Source organism: Mastacembelus armatus, chromosome 19 (genome assembly GCF_900324485.2).
Source record: "Mastacembelus armatus chromosome 19, fMasArm1.2, whole genome shotgun sequence".
Classification (NCBI taxonomy): domain Eukaryota; kingdom Metazoa; phylum Chordata; class Actinopteri; order Synbranchiformes; family Mastacembelidae; genus Mastacembelus; species Mastacembelus armatus.
In genome coordinates, this window is record NC_046651.1 from 12,876,276 (window position 1) to 12,894,610 (window position 18,335).

The 18,335-nt window shown below is 38.8% G+C and overlaps 1 protein-coding gene across 2 annotated transcripts in view; it reads right to left on the bottom strand.

The window, feature by feature from the left end:
* The window catches only part of vti1a (vesicle transport through interaction with t-SNAREs 1A), a 105,162-nt gene that overhangs the window by 66,986 nt on the left and 19,841 nt on the right, over positions 1 to 18,335 (bottom strand). For both annotated transcript variants that reach the window (XM_026316375.1, XM_026316376.1), the window contains exons 4-5: positions 16,264 to 16,341; positions 5,853 to 5,937 (exon numbers count right to left, since the gene is read on the bottom strand). In XM_026316375.1, coding sequence (XP_026172160.1) covers positions 5,853 to 5,937; positions 16,264 to 16,341 — 163 coding nt within the window. The remainder of the gene's footprint in view (positions 1 to 5,852; positions 5,938 to 16,263; positions 16,342 to 18,335) is intronic.

Consider the following 18,335-nt stretch of genomic DNA (forward strand, 5'->3'; position numbering starts at 1 on the left):
GTAGTAGTTGCTGTGGTAGTTTGTGGAATCAACTGAGGTGTTATTCAGTGGGGAAGTTTTGATAGGCATTCATTTCTTGTGTAAGGTTAATTTATTTCTGCACAAACAAGTCACTCATTGCCATCTTTATAGTCCCACTTAACTCAAGCTAATATTTGGATATGTGGTTTGCAACAACATCTGCCAATACACGAACAAACACAGATGTGCCCACGCGCACACAGTGAAACAGACGCACACAAACACATACTCAAGTCTGTTGGTTCAGCTCTTCCATTGAGAGTCCGTATGCTAGCTGGCCATTGTTCACGTAAGGCCTTTTGTCTGTGCAGCCTGAAACTGGTGATTGCACCTTAGCTACCGCAGTTCAAGCGTAAACACTGTTTTCATGCCCTACGATATACACTGTTGCCAGTGGACCCCTAAATCCCTGGAACAGCTGAGTCCTAGGGTGTCAAAGATAATGGCGATTTATTGCAGTGCGAAGCTTTCTCATTGCCCCTCCCGCCCCCCTTTCCAATCGTCCCTCCACCCCCTCCTCCTCCCTCAAACAGATTAAAATTAAGCCGTAAACATGTGAGGATGGAATTAACACATTTAGCGAGTCTCCTCTTCCCACATCCCATTTTCGCTCCAGAGCGGCTGATCCCCGCTGTCGAACGCGGGTGCAATTTTAATGACTCGCAACGTTTTTGAAGTCCACATGAAAAAAGCATCGCTCGCTGTTTGTGGCGGCGCTAGATATGGCTGGGCCACGGCCGGCCATGATTGGGGGGGACACACGCCGCCGACTCGGACTCCAGGCTCTTCGATAGGATCGGTGTCATTTTCCTCTCCACGATAAGACGCCTTGCTGACAAGGTCCGATTAGGAGAGAAAAAAATCATTATTGCTACGCCTTTCATCCACCAGGGGTTTACCGATAAACAGCTCACCCGCGGCTAGATTTTCTGAGAGCAAGATGTTATGCGTTAAAGCATATACATTTAGGAAATATGGTTCCAAGCTAAATTTTCTGAGCATTTTAAATAATTATTTCACTTATAAATAGCTATAGAAAAACATACTTTCTCCTCAGCTGAAAACTCAAACTGTGAAATATTTAAGTCCTAGCTCCCGGCTTCATTAATCAATTATCACATAACTTCATATTCTTTTTGAATACAATACAACATGCCAATTTTATTAGTCTACAAAAAAAAGTGATTTATTATGCTATACCTCGAGGAAATCCACTTTAGCAAACTGTCCTTATAAAAGCAGAAAAGAAAAAAAAGGTCCTTAAAATATTTAAACTACATTGTAGAACAGAGAGAATAAACTAAAAAAAGAAGAAAGACAAGATTCAGCAATATGTTAGCATAATAAGCAAGAGGTTTACATTCAATATAAACTGTGTATATTTCCACAAATCAGTGTCAAGTAACAGTGATTGGGGTAAAACAAAAAAATCAAGCATCAAATTGGTGCATGAACAGGTAATTCAAAATCTAAATCTAATAATATAAACTAATGTTACAATGAATTTGTAAGTATTAGAATTAACAAATTAAACATTACTTAGTACAAGAAATAAATGAGTAATGGGGACTATATTTATTATTCTCATGATGTTTTGAAATTATGTCTATTCCAAAATAAATTGCCAATATTGTTTTCTCATGTGCAGGGAGAAGATTACATAACTATTACACTATATTTTTTCAAATTAACCAAAAAGTGCAAATAACAAAAACAGAAATAGAATCTGTCATGATCTAATAATAGAATCTGCTTTAAATATCACTTGGGCTCATAAGTGTAACCGATTATGTCATTTGTTAAGTGTTTGCTTATGGATTTGAGAAGCGAGCACCACTTTGGTGGCCCAGCACCAAAAGAATCATCACGTCAGATCTTAAGAGGGAAGAGGGAGAAATAAAGTAAGTGAGAGAGAAACACAGAAAAGACGAAGATGGAGGGGGAGCGATAGAGAGTCGGGACAAATGTGCGCTGTGTTACTGGGCCACTCCAGCGCCCATGGACTCACAGCAAGACTCAAAGCCACACTCTGCTTCAAAAGAGAGCCATGAAGATTTTTTTTATGTTTACAAAAACATATTTATTTATTTCTCTTCACTCTATCATTTATCTATTTATTTCTTGCTGTCCCAGCACCCCTTGTTCTGCCACTGGAATCATGTTCGATGACGCCGACATGTTCACCCTCCCCCTATTTCTCCCATCTCTTGTAATATCCATGCAGTTCAAAATCAAACTGCTCTAAAACAAATTGATGTACTCTTTAATATAGTCGTCACATCATCACAGGGTCCTCACGCGCCTGCCTTGTGACAACGGCAGGGCTGCTTAGCTTAGCCCAGCAATGGCTGCCACTTTGTTGGTCGCTTCAATGATTTATCACAAAACAGAGTGGGAGATTGTGAGAGTGGCAATAGAAAGAAAGGGGGAGTGACAGAAAGAAAAGTTCCCTCGATCATGATTGAGTTTGATTGACAAAGTCTAATCAGCTTATCTCTATCCTAATAAAGTTGATGGCCTGCAGTGCTGCTCTCTACCTGGCATGGTGTGAACTTTTGGCAAGCCTGGGTCCCGAAGGGGCCAAGCCATGACCCTTTCTGCTTTTAGAAACGAGACTGAAATCGATCCCTAATGAGCTGTTTTCATTCTGCAGGATTGATTACAAGCACCTAAACACCAAAAACATTCACACGAGAGGTGTCCTCAGCCTCTTGCTGGCGATCTTTAAAAAGCAGAGAAGCAATGCTTTTGTCTGTCTTGTCTTTTGTTTCATTTTGCTAGCATTGCTAAGTTTTATGACAACTGAACAAGTACAAAGATGGATGAATTCTCAAAGTGAGTTCACTTCACATTTGCCAGTTATTCCATCCAACTGTCCAATTTTAAATTATTATCTCTGAAATGCATTTTTAGCAACCAAGTATGTGTGTAGATGGATGGATGGATGGATGGAATTACCATTAGAAAAAAACTATTTTATGTTGACACAACAAAGCAAATTTTATCTAATGCCGTCCAATCATCAGGGGGCAGTAAACAACGAATTTTAATTACCGTTAGTAGAAAATTCAGCAGAATCAAAAATCAACTCTGCCCTTGGACAAAAAATAATCACAAAGGTGGAATACCTAATCAATGAAACTTAGACGTCTTATCTGACATGTTATCTACTTCTAAACAAGTGATCATAAATAATTCAAACTCTTTTCAACTTTGTAGGGAAGGACTAAAATCTGGCATGTCTTTGATTTAACATCAGTCAAGTCTCCACATTTGGGCATTTGAAAGGCCCCTGACTCACATGTCTTTAAATTGGCTAACTGCATGCCCTCCCTCTTTATTTAGGGCCCTCTTTAACTGGGCTAGCCCCCATGTCTGCTTGTTGCTATGGCTTTTAAGTCAGTGCTCTTCACTAATGAAGTTCTATACTTTATTTATAAGACAAACACAGGACTCCAGTCCTTAAGGGTGCTTGTGGAAAATAGCTCTGCATGTCCAAAGAGTTGTCTCTGTATCTCTCTGAGGGCTCTCACTGCTTTTGGCAAGCCTTTGTTTTCATTAAATAAACTGGAGACATGGAGAATGGTAGAAAAAAAAAGCTAAAATCTGATAAAATTGTACTGTGTGAAGATTCATCTTTTCATAGAACTAAGAGTTCTCTTTTTTCCCCTTAAACGTGACCTAGAAGCATCCTGGCTTTTTTGTTCCTGGTCATTAAGAGATATTTTGTTGACACTGAAGAGAAAAGGGGGCAATGCCGGCTTTCTGCGCCACTTCTTTGTTCAGGATCTATGTCTTTGAAATAAACTGTCTTTTTAGTTCCACTTCCCCCATTGGTCAATAACAGTTCTTAAGGGCTACTGTGTCATTGCAGATGTAGAATGCAACTTTGAATTACTGCAAAATGACGATGCCAAACTGCTCTTCGTAAAAAGTACAGCTTAGATGTACGAGGAGAATTAAGGTTTGTGGCAAGAAAAGTATTTACAGCATGACTAGAGTGTGTCCGATTGGAGAAACAATAAATGCTGTAATTATTCTTGTTTTATGTCTGTGGATTCCACACCTCTGTTTGAAAGCTTAAAGCTTATATCCTTAACAACTGCCAATGCTATTTTTCATACATGTTGTTTCATACACGTGCATGAATAAGTTGTTCTGTAGCTCCTGAAGTTTATATTTGATTATTTTCTATTTTTTTGGTGTGAAAAAGAAGGAACTACAATAAATTCTTTGTTGAAGTATAAAAGTGAACAATTCCAAAGCAAACGCCAGCACTATACTGTGTCTCAATAGTTTAAGAACTATGGCCGGGCGAAGACGGCATAGCCTGTCAAACTGTAAAACCCAAATAGATAAATATGGCTGCCTAATGTTTGTGCCCATAATGTTGAGAGCTTAGTATATGTAGTAATTAGTCTGGTGGAGTACATATTCCCTTCCCCACATATATTCCCTGTTTGACCCAGAGCCACTGCCATTTCAGGTTGTGCAACTGAGCGAAGGCTTGGTATCGACAGCAGAGTAAAGGAAGGGGTCATGGATTAAAGATGCAGGGCGTAGCTTCCCCACCAAACCACAAATAGACCCCACAGCTGGTGTGGACCAAGCCAAGTGTGTGGGACCAAGACAGGATAAACGAGCATTGTTCTTAGCTAGCCATACGCACAGTGGATGAGACAGCCACCGGTGACACAGGGTCAAGGGCCATGTGGCCGCTGGGCCCAGGAGGTACTGAACACTGTTGAGCCATGGCCCACTTCTTTAACACCAACCAAGTTGTAAGGCTAAACATCAAAACATGCCACTAGTGACAGATACAACTGGGTAAAATTTAAAACCTGGTGGCTGTCGTGGAATTTGACATAGTCAAACTCAGATAATAGCAGGATCATCTAAGACATTTGAACCGACATTTTTAAGCAGAGAAAGCAGAGAGTATTTGTGAATGCTAGTTACAGAGAACATCAAAAGCTGGTGGTCCACGTGCAAACCTGCCTTGACTTGAATTATTAAATCTGTCGATGTTGCACACACCAGCCACCCCGTGATTATAGTGTAAATTGACAAACTTTTTCAAAACTACAACGGAAGCCACAGAGAGAATGAGCTTTTGATACATCTCTGAGGAATACAATGTGCCTCAATAATATGGTGACTGTCAGGAAGGAAGACAGGAAGAAAAAAATATGTTAACTGGTTAAATCTATTTAAGATCCCAATGAGCTTTTTTCCTATTTTAAGATAAAAAACCATCCTTGATAATGAGGAAAAAAGGAGTTTGTGTGTTTTTTGTATGGTTTATTTAGAAAGTGATATTATCTTTTCTTTCTTCTGGATTCCTAAATTAAGAACTTCAGGAGGAATGCTGATGTTGTTTATTTTCACAGACCCCCTGTCTGCTTGTGTAAAAACACACACACACACACACACACACACACACACACACACACACACACACACACACACACACACACACACACACACACACACACACACACAGCAATGCATGAATTTTATGCAGGAGTAGAGCAATGGGTAGCAGCGCCCAATCTGTCGCCTGTACATCTCTCTCTCTCTCTCCCTCTCACCTTTGATGTGCTCCCGAAAATGTCATCATGCGTCAAGGAAAGAGGGTTTTTTTTTTCAGCCCCCCCCCCCCCAAAAAAAAAAAAAAAAAAAAAAAAAAACTCACACACGCACACATATCCACCCACCTTGCACATGAGCAAGACAATTTGCTGTCGCTCACTCATCCTCACCACTATCTTGAACCCCTGTCCCAAAACCACCTCTCTACTTCCCAACCCAATCCAAAACAGAATACTTACCCGTTTCTACTGCTATCTGGTAGCCGGCCTCCAGTCTCCGTGATGACCTTTCCAGCTTCTCTGTGTTGTCCAACAGATGTGCTCTCTGTAACAAATAGAGAGGAAAAAAATAAAGCCAGAGAAACAAACAAAAAAAATGATTGAAAGGGCTGGGACTTAAAGAAGCACATCAACAAGGTCACTTAAACAGACAGACCAATCCACAGTGACAACATAATACAACCAGGATGGCAATAACCTTCATGGATGACAATTTGTTATATTCTGATGCAATATCAAGCATATGCATGTTGAGGTTGACAGTGTAAGAGGTGAGACTGCTCATCTTGGACATGAAAACAAGAAACACTTTGAGGTTTGTTGACTCCTTATTGTGTAACAGTACAGTCTTCTGCTGCACACAGGGAAAAGTTAAAACAAGGAGGTGCACTGAATGAACCTTTCCAGGTAAAAGAAAACACTGCTTGGGTGAAGGCTTCAAACTGTAGGACAAATTTCAGACAAAATCCAGACTATAAAAAATAATAATAAAATAAAATAAGTTATAAAATTTCTACTCTAGATTTTTACTATTATTGTTACTACTATTCTATAGTATCTAATACATGATGCTACATCACTACATTTTCTACATGATACTACATTAAACATATCTACAGCTGACAACTTGTATTGTTGAATATAATGCTGCATGCTCTATTATTCTAATTTCAGTATAATATGTATTTTACCTGTACAAAGATTTCTCAAGAATGAGCTACATTTAGGGTGTTTTGAACATGTGTTGTGAGTGATTAGTTGAGGTTGACAATGTCTTAAATGTCTTTATTTTGGGTTTAAACATAATTCTTTCTATGTGCCACCATCAGGGGACCCTGAGTATCATTTCAACTAACAGCTACAGTTTGTCACTGAGTACTGGAAGCTGCTCCTGAGGAAATTATCTGGGAATACCGGCTTTTATTTTTTCACCATAACTACGACTGATCTCACTTGCATTGGTTGAGGTTGCATTAAACTACAAGAATGCCAATCATGGCAACCATTTTGACCTTGCGTTTTTAACATGAGTGTTTTGAATGAGTTGTTTTCTTTTATGTACTCATATCAACATCACTTAGGTGTACATTTCCTTATAAAGGTAGTCAATATGCAGTCTATCTATAGTCTATATGTAGATGTACAGTGCAATCCGTTCAATAACGGCCTGTTGTTAATCTGTTTGTAGAGTCCAAGTTTCAACCACCCATCCTATGTATAAACTTCAAAACATCATAAACAGCCCCACATTGTCCACTGTAGTGACACATTTTATGAGAAAGTAAAGCTCAGACCTAGTCTTCATTAAATCCATACGGCCTTTAGAAGAGAGAATCATAAACAGCATAAACATCGAAGAGATAAATGTTTACTCCAATGTTGTTGGTTTTGATGGCCTTTCTAATATGCTATGTTAAGAAACTGATAAGATGTAACATATTTGACAGTCAAAAACAACCCAGAGAATGACAACCGCCTCTCTGAAAAGGGTTTATGCCCATCATATGAGTGAAGGGGACAGGGGGAGAAGTGAAATCTCGAGTTTTGGTTGGGCTGTCAAAATGTGTACCAGCTAATCACTCAGAAGAAATGAAAAACATGGAGGAAAAAAAAAAAAAAGTCAACGACACACTTTCCAAAGTTTGACAATAAGAGGGATGGGAAAAGAGCAGAGAGGAGAAATCTTCCTCTGAACTCTTTCCTTTCCCTTGCTTCCTTTTTCTTTGTGCCACTGACAGATGTCATTTAAAATTGCAGAGATACATTTTAATAGTTAAAGGGAGGGCAGGGGGAGGATGGAGGGATAGGAGAATGGGCGGGTGGATGGGCGTTAAAATGGGTTGCTGGTAGAAGGAAAGCGATCAGGAGATGGTGAGTGGAACAGGATCCAAGGTGTGGTGTGTTTTTGGTGAAGGGTATGGTAGAAGGTTTTGGGGAGGAGCTACACAGGTGTGGAAGTGGTTGCAGCAACAACGGAGATGGTGGAAGTGTGCACGTGGGAAAAAATGGATACCAAATTCAGGCTATAATGAGCCCCTATGGATGAGCTGAGATGGAGGGGACGTATTGACATGCAATGCTTAAGCTAATACACCTAGACCGTGGCTGCAGTGCCTGTGTATGCCTGGGAGCATGAGGCAGCTAGGGATACTGACAGAGTAGCGCACTCCCTGGGTTCTTCAAAGAGCTCAAGTGATTAGTATGTTATCATTACCATTCGAAACGTGATTTTCCTATTCCCTCTCGGCAAAGGTGACACGTCTCGGGGAGACGGCCGGCAGACTCACTGCGATGGAAAGCCACTTCAAAGCTTTCTCCTCCTGAATTTCTCTCTCTCTCTCTTCTCTCCCTCATTCTGTCTTCTTTTAGGGCCAGGGGGAGGGGTGGGCGACTGTGGGTGGGTGTGTGAGGAGGGAGGGGGGTGCTGGGGAGTAGTGGTGGCAGTGGTGGTGTATATGTGTGTGATCATTAGAATAATGTGCCCCGAGTTTGACGGTGAAGGAACCTGAAGGAAAGGGTGAGAGTTCAGCCTCTAAGAATCCAGTAATGGCACACTGTGATGGCCCTAATAATGAAACAATCCAGCCATGAACACAGGATGATACCATGGAAAATAATGAAGAGGAACATGGCACAATTAAAACTAAACATCCTACATACATCCTTCATAGTCACAGCCAAGGCTGATACAGAGATGGCGTCTACAAATGTAATCTAAAGCGAGGTGACACTTACCTAGCATTTTTTTTTTTCCATTATACAGTAAATAACGGTCACACGACAACCACAGAAATGTGAATGTATCGCAGGGCAATTTAACTCTACACTTAGCAAGCAAAATCCAAGACATCTTTGTCAGCATTTTTGTTGAGGGCAATGCAAACTGAATACTAGCTCTTACAATGTCCCATATCAAGGCTTGATCCCTGCGTTTCTTATACAACAACTGTGAAACCTTCAGACTAAGGTACAGACACATATGGACCTAATCAAGGTTAAACGCTTGCAATACAGATCTATCATTTAAACACACATGAAAAACTAAGGATGGCATTAATTGTATCTGATCTGATCTGGTCTCATGGAACCTTCTAGCAAAGGTTTTAGATGCAATATATAATAAATATTGTGCATCTGTGAGTGCACTGGTGCAGCCCCCCATCACCACCACCATTTCTGCCTATGCATGTATGCCTTTTCATCTGACACCTACATTTTGAACAAAGATCTTCTTAGGAACCACAAAAATGGTGTTTTTTTGTTGTGCTTTTTTGCGTCAAGAAACACTCTTCAGTTGTAAGTTATTAACAGGGAGCCCCAGAACAATGCAGCTGTAGCTCAAACGAAATCTCTCTCCTCTTCTTTCGCTCTCCTGCCTTTTTTCAATATCAAACACAGGCGGTTACTATCACCATTTTCCAAAGTTCAGATGATTTCCTTATTATTTCAATAAGGGTGGGGGAGAGTCAAAGTGAATAATGATGACAGCTGTGATTCAGACTGACTGTGTGATCTTCTGTGCCGTTTGTTTGGGACTTGTAAGACGAGGAATTACAAGTGTCAAACAGCTGTGAATATGGGTGCTAAATATTTAAACATGTTTTTCAGCTGAAGAAAAAAAGTATAGTTTTTTAAAAGCAAGGCTTAAGTGTGTATAAGCTGTGCCAGCCTTTGATTTAAATGCAGGGAGAGCAGAAGGGTAAAACACTGCAATGGAGAAGTGCAATGGCGAAGAGGGCGCAGAATCAAGCCCGATTACACAGATCGGGCCGTTCCAAAAAAGGGGTAGACAGGTGAGGTAACACAAGATGTCTTCTGACCCTCAGGGTAGGAGGAAATGCACAAAAAGGTGGGAAGAAAAAGGGAAAACAAAAGTACAGCTAAATAAAAGAAAAAGGTGTGATAACATGGCATCTGGGCCAGGCTGGTGCTCTAAATTATGTATAGGTGTGAATGGAGAGGCTTTGATAGGAATTGAATTACTCAGCTTCTACAGAACCCCTCTGAACACAGTCTCACTGAAAGGCACATTTAACAACATACTTTAATGATATCTGTGCCATCATTTAAAGGACATTAATAAAATGTACAGAATATAAGATTTTTATCAATTATAGGGAAGACATTTTTTGATTAATTTGTTCAAATGACATGTATAATGTGTTCAGCATTCTGAAAGACTTAGACTAAACTTTAGTGATCCACAAGGGAAATTGCTTGAGGGGTTAGGGTTAGGGGTAAAAGTCATAGTTGTTGTTTACATAGTATCTCTGTTATTTGACATTCACATTGGTTGTGAAGGCAACCCAAGAACATATTTACTACATAAATATTTTAAACTGAAATTCAATTTACAAAGTCAACATGTACTTAATTATGAGTGGAGCAGGTCAATTAGAGCATCTGTATTACATTTCCAGATGCTAGAATGAGTAAATATTCAAGGAATCATGGTTTACCTCCAGTATCAGTGTCTATTGTTTACCATTTCAAAGTGAAGAAAAACAATGCCAACTGTTACTGAAGCTGGACACAGGAAACTTTTGTGAAAAATTATGTGAATAATAAAATGATGATTATCGCAAGTTGGTCTTACTTAGTCATACTTAACAAGCCTAATGATGGCATTTCTAGCACCGATATGCTAACCAGCTAATCTGCAACTTTACTGGGACTTTTTTCTGTAGAGTGCTTTGTAGCTGATGTTATGTGGTAAAATGCTACTTTGGGTAATGCATGTTCATGTTTAAAGTGGCAGTATAAATAACTGTATTGAGACAAGCTGATGATATTTTTGCTTGAAAGGATAGGTCTACACCATGATTATGCTGATGTTAATGCAATGATGAATGACAATAAACCATCTACCACACTGCCTTGAATCATGTATAGCTAAAAATATATATATATTAGCAATGATAGTCCTAATCCCATTTATTGTGAAATGCAAAAAAAATACTCTCCCATTCCAGAGAATAAACAGGCAGCAAATCTTACAAGCAGACAATGCACAGTTCAGGTTCTCAACTATGATTGGCCCAATAACTGAAGCTACAATACTCTAAGCCTTCTTTCATTCCCCAACATTTCTCTTCAAAAATGTGTATCAGAAATAATACCTTATCTGAACTTTCTAATATTTAAGGTAGGGTAAACTAGAGAAACTGGTCTTTGGTGACTTCATTATCTTTGGCTTGGTCTTTAAGCCGTTCAATCTGACATGCAAAAAACGTGTCCAAATGAGCTGATTTTAATTTTCTTCAGGAGAGAGCAGGGTAAATGGAAATTTCAGTGGGAAAGCAGAATTTAAATTGTTAGAGCAGAGAAGCACTTACCTCTTCACGTAACTTTATCAACTGCATCATGAGAGCAAAAGGGAGAAGAGAGAAAGATGGAGAGAATGAAGGAGAGATAAAAAAGCAGAAACATGGCAGGAAGAAGATCAGTCATGTGGCTGGGTGCAGAATTAACCTTGACGATTTATCTGTTTGCCTGTTTAGCATTTGGAAATCACAAGACAAACACATTAAACGAAGCTAAACACTCAGCTCAGGCTGACTTTTTTGAACAAACAAAGATCAAGTCATGGCGCTGTCACATTAAACAAGGAGAGGGAATGGATTGCTCAACTTGCAATATCAAGTAACATTATCACAGAAGTAAATGTAATAAAATGCAGTCTGCAGAGTTACAGCATTTTTAAAATGTTGAGAAAAAATATTTTGTAGCTGTCATTTTGCAGAATTCTCTGGAAAAGGATAAAATGAAATATGTGCCCTTTGGAAGTGAGCTGGAGAAATGCTGAGCCACTCCATTTGTGCCACTGTTTATCAATGCCGATATGTTATCAATATTTCATGGAGCTTATCCATCTCAGTAAAGGTGCATGCTGTTTAGATTATGTATGGAAAGTCATGTGAGGCTACCATTGTATATACATACAGTGCAGCTTATTATTGGGACAGCCACAGATCATGAAAAATGAATCTTAGCATAGTTATACATTTTTGATGAAAGAGAATAGCAAATGTAATGTGAAGCAAATAAGAAATGCTATTCCTATTCCCAATCCTGGAAAATCTTGCATCTCTGATAATGAATCAGACATGAGGCAGAGGGCAATAATCCGATTTGCCATTAATTATCCCTAATCACAATTAAAACGTTGCTTCCCTAGCCTGTTCCTTAGTGAGGGCTGTAGAGAAGGAGAGAGAAGACTGAGGTTTATCATGGGAATGCAACACATTTGACTGGAAAAGGGAAAGGACAAATCTCTAAAGGTGCAAACGTTTTAATTCACATTTCTTGGCCAACATTAAAGGGTAGCAATTCTAAAGGGAAACTCAGGGCCAGTTTTACTTCTGCTAAGTGTTTTGAATTTTGTGAGCTGGAATAAATGTGAATCAAATAAAAGAGTTTTCAGATCATGAATTACAAGTTTGATTGCTAACTTTAAGATTTAAAAAAGACAGCTGTGGCCTTAGGGTAAATAAACAGCTTTAGGTTAAAATACTTTAAGCATCAGCATCTATCAAGAATTAACATATAACATTGGCACCTATATCATATAAAAATCCTAAACAACAACAAACAAGCAAAACTGTCCTGCATACATTTGTGTCCTCTATTTATATAACACCACTAGAAAACACACTCATAATAATATAATAATGAACCCAAGATGAATGTACACTATATAAGACAAAAAAAACAAAAATATTTCACACATTTCTGTCCTTGTAATTTTAGAAGCATCTCAAAAATAGTTTGCGCACCATTTTCCCACGAATGATAAAATATATCTGCAATGGTTGACTATAGTATTGCAAATAAAAAATATTTTCAACATCTGTGATGCAGGAGGTAAACAAATATAATTGCATGTTTTTCTAAAGAGCTCTTACCCTTGAAAATGTCGGCAGTAACAAGGCGCACTTTAGAGTGGAAACTGTCTTTTCTGACTTAAGCAACAACTCCCCACCAAGAATGCATTATTAAAGAGGCCAAAGTTTAAAACTACACTGTGGATGTGGTTATTTGGGGCTTGAACAAACCCAGCAGATCCTGCGATCCCTCACCCCAGCTCTGCCATCAGTCAATGGGTACCAAACAAAACTTGTTCTAGCTCATTTGTGCTGCCTGACTGATTACAAGTCCTCATGGAGGATTTGTTCAAACTATACAAGGGCTATGTTGAGCTGTTTATGTTTCTTCCCATTTAACTTTATTTTTCTTTGGCATACATTCTTTAGTATGGCCAATGATGTTCGCAGTGCACAAGAGATACAGAGCGGTAAATACAGAATATTGTAAATGTTATAATTACTCCTGCATGAGCGCCTTTCCTTGTGTTTTTGTGATGCCAGCCAGTATTCAAAATTGCACTGCTGCAATTTTGCTGTTATGATAATCAGCAATTTTTTTTTTCAAACAAAAGATTTTTTTTTATCCAATACGGAATTCGATACAAGTGGTAATCTGCTTCCTTTGTAGCCTGTAAAATCTGGTCCATGCCGGCTCAAACCAGCACAATCTCTTGTGGCCAAGCCTTCTGCTGTGACTGAAATCGAAACTATTCCGTATAATGTTCGTGTGTGAAAAATGTGTGTGCAATTGCTTTTTTGTGTGTGGCATTTGTGTGTGTGTGTGCATACCAAGATTTGTGCGTGTGTTGCATGCAGGGGAAACAGAAAGAAAAAAATGTGCAATGGTAGCCTACCACATTATTAAAAAAAAAAACGAGTGATAGTGCCAATTCAGTCTCTGTCCGCATACAGATAACGAATAAATGCCGAACTCTATTAAATCGTCCTTTAGCCATTATCGCAGGGCCAACACGCCATTTTCAGAACTTATGACGGTTCCCCATTTACTTAGCTATAAATCCTTGCCATGTAACCAACAGATTTGTGACTGGTAATGATCTGCTCAGCCAGGGCTATATGAAATGATCCTGACCTCTTTCAGATCGTCAGGAATTAAATTGACCGACTTGCCCCTGCCCCCACCATCTTTTCCCCTCTCCTATCACCGTCGTCTCGTTAGATAAAAAACCCTGAAGTTCCGAGTACTCCACTCACAGCAAGACCAAGACAAGTATTATCTCCACAAGTTTTAAAATGAAAATGAGGTAAATACGACTCCTGGGAGAAAAAGCCAAAATGTATATCATCTATTTGCTTTGCTGTTGCCCCCACCATGACCTCTTTCTATGGTTTGGGGTGTTTCAGATATACAATTATAATTGCTTAAATTTCATGATACATTATTATTATTATTAATGATTACTGTGTTTTTCACGATCAAATATTTTATGGTGTCTTAAACACATTAAGATTTGAATCCTGGAAATCTTTCAGTAAATTTAGGAAAAAATAATTAGGAAATTAGGGAAGAAAAATAAAACAAAAAAATAAAATGAGGACTGGTACAGGAAAATGTCAGTTATTATAGCTTACCTTTCTTTTTTTTACTTCAAGAAAATAAGTGTTAATATGAATATATTTTATACCTCTTTTGACATAAAAAAAAATAGGAGTCTACAATACAAAAAAAATATTTGCATTATCCCACTGATATTAATTGAGAATTAAAATGAAGCCATGTATCACTACCTTAATTCTGACTGACATTTGTGCATGCATGGATTAAAGCAGCACAATGTTTTATTTTGACAATAATGCAATTTATGACTAACTTTTTTATGTAGTAATTTAGCATAATATAAAATTATATAAATTTGATTATTGTCAACACAAAATATATATATATATTTAATTTATAAAATAATTACAATAAACCAGCAATTCCCAAAATGTACAATATAAATGACATTTTTCCACAATATTAATTCCACTTTAAGATGTGGAAATTATATATTTACAAATATTACTTTTAAATATCTATCAATTTTTAATGAAAGGGAAATAGGACATAAATATAATCTTTAACTTTTTTTAGTTTTCCTTGACAATTTTTGATACAACCCATCAGTGTCTCAAAAATGACATTTCTGACAGCATATCTCCTAACTTTTGCATAAAATGACAGAATCACTTTTGTGTCTTGCTAATTTGCCAGGAATATGCATATCAATTACACATCTTGGCTCGAGATACATATGTTTCTAAGATGTGCAGTTCATGGGTTATCATTGAAATGGTAATAGGCAAATGTTCAAAAAAAAAAAAAAAAAAAATCACGGACAATTTTATTTAGCTGTGCTTAGCTGTGAATCATCTAAATATACTTCCATAAAGCACCATGAGAGTAAATGTGCAAATATGCATCTGAGTATTCATCTTTCTTTTTTGAGTGCGCATGTTTGAAAATGCAAAGTATTTATTTGCATGTGAGAGTGAGTTATTGTGTGCGTGCCTTGAGACACAGTAACCCCTGCAAGTTGACAGTTGATTCAAAGACAATATATAATTAGTCAAAAGACGTTTGGTCATAGTTAAGTTTCTGCATATGAGTGGCAGCTGTGCAGGTGAGCAATAGGTAAGTGCGTCTTAAATGTTAAAACGCTGTTTGCTGAATCCGTTGATGTATCACTGTTTTGATGCAGCACTATATTTATTCAAAACAACTTAGGTTTAAAGAACATGTGGCATACTTTAGGCAATTAAGATCACAATTCAGGATAATTGCTTTTCTGCTTCATTGCCACATTCAGAACTGATGTGACTTACGCTGACAATGAATGGAGATTTTTTTATGCGGCCTTTATCCATTGTTTATATCGCCCTCAGATTCAACAGGATGAAAAGATATTCAAACGAAATCATTCACCGTCGCTAAATGAACAATAAATGTCTAAGATATCAAACAGAATTTGAGACATTTGTCCAAAGGTTAATAATCAACAATATTTCATGTTAAGGGACTAAATGGTAATTCATATTGCACCAAAACCTAAAAAAATATTTTAGTGTTTTGAGAGATGAGTTGTGTCCTTGTTAGTTTTGAATATCTGCATTATGGAGTTTAAAGAAAGATGAGAGAATAAGATTTAGCCTGTCTCTGTGTGGGATTGGACACGGAGCATCTATTATAGGCCTGGGTCCACACCTGGCTGGAGAACAGCTGTTGGATTGTTGCAGTGGGGAGGTCAGGTTTTTGGGATTGAAAATTGTGCTGATTGTGTGTGTGGGTGTCAGTCACAATTTGGATTTGACCACACACTGGTCCCATGCCTTGAGCCTACTCACTGGCAGTCCAGCTTTGCATTAAACAGTGTTCCTTCCGCATGACTTGGTGACAATACTGTGGTTTCGGCTCTCGATGGCCCCTGTGAGGGGCCCCCTCCTCACCCTGGGGGCCAGTGAGCCACCCACACAAGTGTTGGTTGGGCTCCTGATTAGCACCTCACCTGGTTCTCCGAGGAGCTGGCGTCATCCCCCAGGAGCTCATTGCGCACCTCATCACTGTAGGCAATACGTGACCTTTTCTGCAGGGGAGAAGGATGAGAAAGAAGGACAAAAAGAAGAAGAGAGGGGAGAAACAGAGGAGAGCAAAAAAGAGAAAACAAGTGAGGAAATATGGCTTAGTACTGTTGTCGATACAAAAACACAACAGGCATTCCTTAAGCACGAGAGCCCCCTAATGGAACTCCATGACAAACTGAGTCATACACTTGCAGGTTGTCTGTATGTGTGAGAAGGTGTTACTGTGTGTGTATCCCTACAACACCTGTAGTGACAACAAGCATGTCTGAGTTGTCTGGGTATGCCCGCGCCTCCTTCCAAGGTGATCTACTGTACCTATTGCACTTGTGCCACAGGAGGGGTGGCAAAGAGCCTCCACCCCCCACCTTGCCCACTTAAACAAATACAAGATGAGGGATAAAAAAACCTCATCTTGTGTGCATGGAGAGACTGTGGAACATGGGGACAGGGGAGAGGGCCAGGGAGATGTATTATGAGGAAGTATCACTTGTCAGCGCTAAATCTTTTCTGGGGGCTGTCACTGCTGTCATCCCAGTGCAGTGGCAGGCTCTGTGATAACACCAATGCTGAGACTCAGTAAGGGAATAATTCATCACCCATTGGCGGCCCATCGGATTTGGGGTTGCCTCTCACACACACAAGCTCTCTCTGTCTCTCTCTCTCTCTCTCTCTCTCTCTCTCTCTCTGTCTAGATGGGCTAGAATAAGAGGGAATGCCATGTCCAAAAAAAAAAAAAAAAAAAAAAAAAACCACCCAAAAAGACAAACATTCAAACACACAGTTTTCATACACACTTCAGAGTGTGCCACCTCCGATTGTGGAAGAGTGGGCTGCCGTTGTAACGCTTGTTTACAGACGCCCAAACCATGGAAAAACAGCCTCTTGGCATGCCCTCTAAACTAAATACACACCAGCAGCAGACACAGAAAATGTTTACTAAGCCTCCTTCGCGTTCTTTCCCTGCCTTGACAGGGTTTCTAGGTGGGCTGCAGGAGGTGGGCAAAATCAAAGACAAACACCAGCACAGGAATGAAAATATCACTTTTTCTCAAAACAAATTCTTTCTATTTTTCTATATTTACTTAGCCCTCAACTCTAAATAAAAAAAAAAACACCAATTACCTGGTAGGGACATTTTTTTCCTCAAATACAGTATCCTTTCTCACAATCTTTCTATTATCAGCAAAAGTTTGAAGAAGCTATTGCATGAAGTACTTTGATGCTACCTTCCATGAGAAATGCACAAACCCAACTTTAAAAAAAGCCAATTCTAACCTCAACAGTGATGATATCATGTACCCTGATTGAAATAACTTTGGAACCAATCACAACCAAGCCACAGGATTTTTTTTATTTGTCTTGCCTCATAATCTGGAGCACTGAGTGGAAAGTCATGGCTGATGTGATTTGGCTGTTATTATCGTGATGGTGAGGGCCACAGTTCTCTGGAGTAATTACTGACTAGATGGAGGGCCTGATTGACCCAGACCACAGAACCCATTAGATAAAGAGTGCACCCAAACAATACTCAGCCACAGGGACCTAAGCTAACCACAGAACGCCTACTGTGGGAAAGAGAGAGGATCGGCAGCACAGGCTCAAATAAAACACAATATTGGACCCCCCACCACAACTGCTCCTGTGTAACACACACACACACACACAGAAGCACTTTCTCAAAATGTGCTGTTTAAAATGGTTTTGCAATTGTACCATTAAACTATAGGCGCATTTACTTTTAAGTGTGTGATAACGGTTGCACACTGAATTATATCACAGAAAAGGACAAAATCAAAGTAAATTGGCAGATATGTGCAATTATTCCAGTTCAATTAGATTCATTAACACCTAACAGTTAAAATAAATAAGCAACTACAGATATGGCACTCTACAGAAAATGTTATAAATATTTCTTTTTCTTCTAAAGACACCTCTTTTGCTGAAATGTCACCTGGGAATGTATAATAACTTTTAAATAGTCTACACATAAGATAAT